This window comes from Magallana gigas, chromosome 4 (assembly GCF_963853765.1).
Source record: "Magallana gigas chromosome 4, xbMagGiga1.1, whole genome shotgun sequence".
Taxonomy (NCBI): domain Eukaryota; kingdom Metazoa; phylum Mollusca; class Bivalvia; order Ostreida; family Ostreidae; genus Magallana; species Magallana gigas.
The window spans coordinates 45945327-45954118 of record NC_088856.1 but is presented as its reverse complement, the minus strand read 5'-3'; the positions used below and the strand labels follow the sequence as shown (position 1 = coordinate 45954118).

General features: G+C 31.0%; 1 protein-coding gene across 1 annotated transcript; it reads right to left on the bottom strand.

The window, feature by feature from the left end:
* Positions 1-629: 629 nt before the first annotated feature.
* Positions 630-2774, bottom strand: LOC117686275 (metalloproteinase inhibitor 3-like). The gene is made up of 5 exons (XM_011434889.4): positions 2600-2774; positions 2250-2359; positions 1848-1947; positions 1548-1675; positions 630-816 (listed from the first exon to the last, which is right to left on the bottom strand). Exons 1-5 carry the CDS (start codon positions 2724-2726, stop codon positions 637-639), a joined length of 645 nt encoding a protein of 214 aa, XP_011433191.3. The 5' UTR covers positions 2727-2774; the 3' UTR covers positions 630-636.
* Positions 2775-8792: the final 6018 nt, after the last annotated feature.

The following is an 8792-nucleotide window of genomic DNA, read 5'->3' as shown; positions in this document are numbered from 1 at the left end:
ATTGGTAAGATAAAAGACCGGCGACAACTCATTTTGGTGTAATTTTAACAATATCAAGATGAGGCACATTTTAGACATATATACAAAAGTATCGAAAATCTGTGCGGAATCCGCGTATATATCTCACCAACTCTCACAGTGAGGAAATATATGGTCAGACTGGTTTGTGGCAGGGACCATGAAATGATGGGAGCAATCTTTGCAAAGTTATATTTTGAAACAGCATGCACGGTTGCTGTAAATTACTTAATTGTATTTGGTACATGTTTGTACATTGCTACATGTACAGGACGTCTCAATGCCTTCATTTCAAATATATGCATGTGCAGGCTTAATGTATATCCACATATCATGATTCTTCTGAAAACTATATATTTGGTATTTTTAAAAAATAATGTATTCACTTTTGACCTAAAATTGATATTCAGCTGGCTGATATTCTTGGATTTTAAAAAAGCTAGCCTTGTTTACACGTAACTATACGTCATCATTGAAAATAAAATATTTTGAATATCCATTATACCCTCAATCAATTAAATTCGGAATTGCTTTACATACTGGATTATCAACTTCATTTTTGACATTGTCATATTCAAATTTAAAAGAAAGCAAACAGGAAAAAAGGTATATATGTTTTTATTTCCCTGGGCTATATGGGTTTCCTTGACAAGCCTGGGTTAGCCATTGGCACCTTCCGTTAACATTAACACATGCGTTGTTTTTCCTGAAACAGTCACTGTTTTCTGTGACTAAACATTCACTCCTTTCTTGAGCTGAGCATTTAGGGTCGCCCTGCGAAGCACCACAGTATCTTGTCTGTACGAAACAAATATAAATTCAATTCATTAATTTTTGGGGGAGGGTTTGTTTTGTTTTTGTTTTTGTTTTTTTTTTTTGGGGGGGGGGGTTGGCTCATGTTTTATTTTGGTTTTTTGGGGGGGTTTTTCTTCAAAAAATCAAATTTGTTCGAGTCCCTGTTAAGGCCTCCGAATAAAATATGCCTATATTGATTAAAGCTTAGCCTATCAATAATTTTAGGTCTCAATATTCGAATTTTAAATTTAGAAACTTTCTCATCAAATACTGTTTTGTACAATTTCAAAAATCCTAATGTAAAAGAACATTGCTGTAGAGCAGTATGTTCCCGTTTAATGCATTACATAAAATGAGTACGCTAGATAATTACAACATTGTTTTCTTAATTAACTAGGACATCAAATGAAGCAGCATATCACATAAATAGAACAAACGTATTACAATTTAAAACAACCTAGTTTGGCATGTCTGAATTGATATTTCTACCTAAGTATCTAAACATTTTCACGTGAATTCCTTACCAGCATCTAAAAAATAACGTTCTCATTGAATCAATACAATAAAATGAATATCACAAAATCAATTTTGTATCTAGATTATTGCCATCGAAAAGAATTTCAACAAGTAGAAAGACATAGGATTATATTTCTTAATGAACAGTGTTTTTTGTACAAACACTATGTAACACTGAGTTATTATGATAATAGTTTTTATAATAATTAAATTGATACCTGACAGTCACAGTTCTTCTGGTAAATTCCGCGTTTTAAAGCTCTTTTTTGAAATGCACTTAAGGTTGAAGTTTCCTGATACCCACCACCGCAGAGTTCTATCCACCACTTCTTATTTCTAATGCTCCCTAGATTTCAAAATACTAATGTGTTAACATACATCAATTTACAGACAATTATTAGATAGGAATACTCTTGAATTAGCATTTAAAGTACAAGAAAGAGCGGATGATTATTTAACTTTATTTACTGAAATTCATTTTTTTAGAGGGCAACATATGAGACATCAAACTAACTCACCTGTCAAAAGGTAGACTTCTTTAAGTTTTAAATTAACTCCACAAGCTGCCGAATTTTCTCCAGTGTAAATTTTCTGTGTCCCAAGGTAACTATTTGCATTCTATTTAATGAAACAAGGATTGAATTAATTAACACTTGAAAACGTCTTACTTTGTATATTTAAAACAGATTACTAGTATATTCATGTACATAAATTTATTAATTATCTTTATTTTAAAAATATACATATTTTATCTTTTCAAATAAAACTGATATATCATTTGCATCTTCTAACAGTCCACTTACATAGACTTCTGATTTGTTGCAATATATACAAAACATGCAGTTATCTATTTTACGCAACTTTCAAACAGTGATGTAAATCACCGAGGATCAAGTTGTCTACATGTAAAAAGTCGATACCTTGTAATCTTTGAATATCTTCACGGTATAAACAGAAACATTTTGCTGGAAACCGGGAAAACCATCTTGAATAACATCTCTCTCTTTTCTCAACACCTTTGCTTTAATTGCTTCAAAAGTAGAATACAGAAAATCAAATAAAACACCATGTAATCAAGAGGAAGTGTGCATTATCATATTATGTAAACAAATAAAACTTTTACTTTGATTCTTTTAAGAGAAGTGCGAATTTGATATTTGTTTTTACAAAATAAAAGATCATATAAATGAAGGGGAATTATTGCAAATCTATTTTGAAATGTTGGTCATTTTAAGCGATACTGTCGAAAACTTAAATGACTATTCCTTACCATATGACGATCCACAGACGATATTTTTCGATACGGGCAACCTTGCACAAGAACAGGCATCAGCTAAATGTGAAGTCAAATACAAAAAAAACGACAAACCTAAACAGACAATATTAAATGACTTCATATTCGGTGTTGACTTTAGCCCTGACTTGACAATAAATGTCAGAAAGAAACCAATGCGTTAAATACCTTTCCAATGTTACATAAACAATTGGGATAGCATACAAATGATATTTGTGACGCACATGGTTTTTTTTATCATTTTTAGAAAACAAAAGGTGATTTTATTAAAATATCTGTAGATTTTATAAGAAAATTTGCAATAAGTTAATCGTAGATCTGGGTTTATTAATATTTTATATATCGCGTAGAAAGTTTAACTCATATTTACCTGTATCTGTGTTATGATAATTACGCATAGTTTTATCTCAATCTAATAAAGAATATATCTTATTTCCTTCTAAGGTTTTTATACACAACACATCATTTTATTCAACAAAACTATTACTGATTTAAATAAAGACGTACATTTTAAATGAAAGGATATCATTACAGTTATTTATTTCTGTCAAGTGTCTTACATCTTAATTTATCTTTTTTATAATTGATTAATTAATAGCTTTATAACTAACTGATATCTAACAATCTTTTAAAAAAAATAAAAACTTTGCATTCACCTGCACGTAACCTAGAATGTCAATATTTTTTTTCTCTACATTTAATAAGAATTAGATTGTTCAATAAAATATCATATTTATCAACTGGTCCGGCGGTGGTTTCAAACTATAATCATTGCTCAATTTGATATGTTGGTAGGAATTCGTAGCTGAATCTTATAATAAATCGATTATTTCCCGGGAAAGAAGGGAAGGGTTCGATCAAAACGAGGATTGAGCTTCCCGAGAAGCAAAGTATTCACCTCGGTTAAAATTGTATATCTCGGGTAATAAATCATAAATATAATATTGACCTTAAAACAGCAATAATTGTTTAATATCTTGGTCAAATTTGCTTTTAGAACGACGGTATTTATTCTGCGATACATGTTAATGATGAACATGTGCTAAATTTATTTTACGTTAACAATTTTTACCAGATAGTTAGACTCTGCTTTCATATAACGCACAAAACAAAAAATTTCTGAATCTATAAATTATATGCAAGTCAATCATTAAATCTGGTTAGCATACGGAATTTCTCCATTTTTTGTTTGCATGGTTATTCTACATTTTGTAGAACAATATCGGGAAAGCTTATACATGAATTCAAAAAATGTTGGGCACGAATTCTTTTTATTATTAAAACATTTCGTGCAAGATTGGTGCTTATAGCGTTATTTTTCTTAAGCTTCTTGTTACCTTTAAGTTATCATCTAATCCTCCGTCACTCATTTTTATTGTCATGTTAACAGGTTAAGTCATTTATATTAGATCTTTATATCAATACAAAGAAAATGGAAATCTTTGATAAGTTAACGTAAATAATTTTTGACCTATATTACAGCAAAAGGTAAAATATCAAAGATTAGTTTTTGCTAATTAAGAAGCAAATCACACGAGCAGAATATTAAATAGAATACCTCCGATGTTTGCTGGTAGATGTTTCACAGAGAATATCAATTACAAGAATATATTAATAATCCTCAAATTGTCTTGACTTTTTAGTTGAACTTTTTTTTCAGGCAGACGTAAACTCATTTGCCCTTGCTTTGGGAAGAAACCGAAGAAACCGTCGACTAACATTAATGGATTTCCCTAACAAAAAAAGCCTTCACTACATATGAACGACTGTATAATTCAAGTCGATGCCATCCCTTCACGTCTAACAGTTCCTTGACAATTTCTGTTTCGCCGAGATCGGACGAATTTTAAGGTATTCAATGTATAATGAAGGAATATTTAACGGTTTTGAATCATTTTAAATTGATTAAGTATTTATTGTTAGATAAATACGAATGTTAAATGATCCAAATTCACCTGACAACAACATTTAAAAAACCCGGTCATTTTGCACCTTTAACTTTTTTTTGAGGATTTGTCTTTCCTTGATAAAAAGACGAAAAAAGTAATTTGGCAAAACATCTGAGATGAATGTTTTATATTTTATTTCATAATTTAATACAAAGAAAGTTAATGCATTCAGTCACAAAGAAATTTGTACGAATTTCAAGTTATTTTTTATTATATCTTAATAAAACATGCGTTGTTCATAGACTTTAGTGTAACTAAAAGTGCATTTAATTGGAAAATAGTTATAGATTTAAAGTTTTAAATTTTCCTTTGGTGGATTTCCTTTATTTCACAAAAATTCAAAATGATACCATAGTAAAGAATATCAGACCATTTATTTTGTACAAACTGTGGTCGTTATATATTGTTTACTTCCATTGGCGATGTAGTCTTCCAACATTATCCCAATTTTCGTGGATTTCGTTGTTAATTTGATCCACGAAATAAAATGTTCATTGAAGTGCAATTTCAATTAACATTTTGTATTGATAGGGTCATTGGCCACGAATTACTGTATCCTTGAAACTGTGATCTTCATTTTATCCACGAAAATTGATACCTTTAAATATTAATGACACCACAGTATTATACTAAATGTTGTCCAGAAACAATCAATTTTCGCTGACATCTTATTTCAGCTGTCGTTGTCACGAAACGTGAGGTATCTGGAGGCATCTTACGTTGTAATGCAATTTACTTTATTAATAAGTTTGCTTTAAGTCTAATTGCCTATAAAACATGTCTATTTTAAATTTAAATTGAAATCAAATATTACCAATTTAAAGCATTGTTTTGAAATGATGGGAATAACGTTTTGTTTTAGAATGTTGGAAACTACTTTTTGAGCTATTTTTATTTCGTGGGTTCTTTGGGGGGAGGGAGGGTGGAGGCTGTAATGTAAGGCAGTGTTTTGAATTAAATAACCCACTTTGTATAACCATATTCATTACGTCATATCCTTATTTCCAATCTGGGGACGAACTAGTCTTAATCTGGTAGGTGAAAATGTTAAGCGGTAAATTACCTTCATATTTTTTGTTAGCGGGGACAATAATACATGTTTCCTTTTGCAAGTACAAAACAGACAAGATATAAAGAAATGATGTTGTTTGCTAGAGTGTCAACAGTCTAAAACCAGAAAATATATCACGGCATGCATTTTATATGTATACTACCTATTTATTGACTGTGATTACAAAACTGAGATTACTATCACTGGATGAAATATCTGGTTTCAGCACTGCGGAAACCCTTTGGAAACTCTGCGGAAACTTAGGGTTACTTTAAGTTTCCGACAGGTTTCAGCACGGAAACTTCAAGTTTCATTAAGTTTCCGCAGTGCTGAAACTTAGGCTGTCCATGAATCCAAATGGTTTCCGCAACGGAAACTGACTGAAACTTGAAGTTTCTGCATAGTTTCAATCTCCATATACGTTTGGGATACATATTGTTTACAAATGGTTTCCGCGACGGAAACTTACTGAAACTTGAAGTTTCTGCATAGTTTTAACCTCCATATACAATTGGGAAACTTATTGTTTACAAAAGGTTTCCGCAACTGAAACTTACTGAAACTTTTTATATTTTTGCTTTCACAAAAGCTGAGCAAGGTTTCTACTTTATGTAAAAACAAAACAATTTCAAACAGTTCCAAATTTATTTTGTTCAAAAATCTGAAATTGTTTCCAATAATAAATAAAATACAGCCAAGACACAATAATGGAGAAACATCCATATGGCAATTCCCTTATTAGGGACTTTTATTTAAAAAATGATAAAATTGTACAAGAAAAAAAACTCCCATAGAAATCTTTACATTTGTATTTTTTTTCATCTCGATTAAATGCCTATCAAATCTCCCTTTAAAAATGCAACAAAGATCTTACTTTTTTAAAAATATGAATGCAATTTACAAAATAACTGCACGTACATGAATAAACAAAGAAAACTTCACTGTTACATGAACATGATACACTTGTCTCAATTTGTTTTGAACTACAATGAATATGTACACCATAAAATATTTTTGAAAAGTCTAAAGTATCCATCTTTAAAAAAAAATAACTACAAGATAGTAGTTGACTATAGAGGTATGACCCAGATTTGATTGGAATATGTCAATAAATTCCAAAATGAGGTCAAAGTGACCCACTTACAAGTTGGGATAAATCTTTTCTTTGTTAGTAATATAATCTAATGTTTTACAATAGAACAGGATTTGATATCATTTTTTTGATAATCCATTAAGTCCAAAGTGAACTTTTCATTTCCACCCATGATGTACCAACTGATCACATTTTAATATCATAAGCCTGTCAGTATTTAATAGATGACCCAGAGGGAGATAAGAAAAGCTTGTTGGCCAATAAAAAGCTAACAATTGCGCAGTCTGTCAAATCATGTGCAAAAATATGATGTACAAATTTAATTAATTATGCTGATTGCAACACACTTGTCTTCATTCCTGATGAATATTCTTCTTTACACACGGTTTACCTTCCTACATTTGACAACTTTACCTACATTAATATTTTTAAATCCAAGACATGAAGTAAAATATACATTGTTAATATGACAAGTATTACTACATGTACATGTACTTGCTTTTTGTAGCATGAATGTATAAAATACAAAGTATCACACTGATCATTCAACTTACAATTCTCATCAATACCAGCATTTTACTTATGATATAAAAGCTAATTCCAATTATATATTAGTTACATAACACAGATTAAAATAAAACCCACATGGAAACAACTTTCCATCCAAGTAATTTTGTTATATAAAAATTGTAATACATGGGGTATATGTTGTCTTTATATATTTTCATATAGTATTACGACATAATTGAATATTGTTTGGTGTATTTTATCATTTCTATGACCCATGCATTCATCTCCTAATGCAGTGTTTTTACATTTAAGATTGGTTTCTTAATTTTTCATATATTGCTGCAAATAAAAACTAAGTTATCAATAAATGTTTAAACAAAGAAAATGGAAAAAAAAGTAGTTAACACTTATCAACTTGGTGGTGTGAGGATATATGTTACATGGAGTCTAATATTTTATGCAATATTTGCAAATATAACAAATTATTTAAGAAAATGTAAGTTAATATCTGCAAGGTCTAATCAATCATTTAATAAGTCAAAACCATGTGATATTCTAAGATTCTAGCTTACAGACAGACATTGTAATATACTGGTATTTGATCATATAAAAAAGTACTTTTATAGTTTATAGGTTTTTTGAAATGAGAATACTTTACAGTTAAAAAGTCTTGTTCTGCAGAGGTTTAGTCGGGTCGTAGAGATGTGTCCATTCGAATCAATAAGGAGTGTCCTTGGCTGTTGTTGATGTAACCCGAGTCGTAGTTTATGGAAATAGGCCTTTTTGGGTGACTTTCGAGTATTGTCCAGGCCGGTGATGCACTCATATGATCACATCATGGCTACAGCAGACTTAGTAGTTCTGGACAGTGGTAGCATTAAAATTCTTCTTCTTGCGATGAACTTGTTCCTTTCACTGGGCTGTACTTTATGTCACAGGACGAAAAACCACCTTTAAGCAAGTCCTTAAAGGTGGCTTAAAGGTGACTTAAAGGAGCTTAAAGGCTATACGACCTTTAAGCCGCCTTTAAGTCACCTTTAAGCAAGTGCTTATAGGTCCTTAATGTCCAAACTTCTTTAAGCCACCTTTAAGCCACCTTTAAGCATCTTTAAGTGGCATTTACGCTCTCTTTACACTGCCTTTACACTGTCTTTAAGTGGCCTTTAAGTCAATATTGATCAAGCTGAACAATAAACACATATATTAAATGCAAAAGCTCTTTATAGAGATGGAAGGGGGTCATCCGAGTGATAATATAATTTCCAAGGAAGGGGGGGTGGGTGTTCCAGGCGGTTTTAATCGTCGCTCCATTAAACACAGATCGCTATCATCAGCACCGCTCCGATGGACACAGATTGCCGTTATAAAATTCTTTATAATTTTTTGGGGGTTTCAAAATTATTGTAGGGATGAGCGCAGTCTCTGTATTTTAATATGTGCATAAAACTAATTAAAGTATGTTTGTTTCCTATTATAAATTAATCGGTGAAAAAAATCTCTCTCTCTCTCTCTCTCTCTCTCTCTCTCTCTCTCTCTCTCTCTATCAGTTCATCCGGTTATTAAACA

What these genes read in the sequence shown, in the direction of transcription:
- LOC117686275 (XM_011434889.4), bottom strand. Translation starts at nt 2,726, where the DNA reads ATGAAGTCATTTAATATTGTCTGTTTAGGTTTGTCGTTTTTTTTGTAT. An exon ending in AGATATTCAAAGATTACAAG is followed by an intron (nt 1,948 to 2,249) that starts GTATCGACTTTT and finishes TTCATTAAATAG; the next exon opens with AATGCAAATAGTTACCTTGG. An exon ending in AGAAGTCTACCTTTTGACAG is followed by an intron (nt 1,676 to 1,847) that starts GTGAGTTAGTTT and finishes TTTGAAATCTAG; the next exon opens with GGAGCATTAGAAATAAGAAG.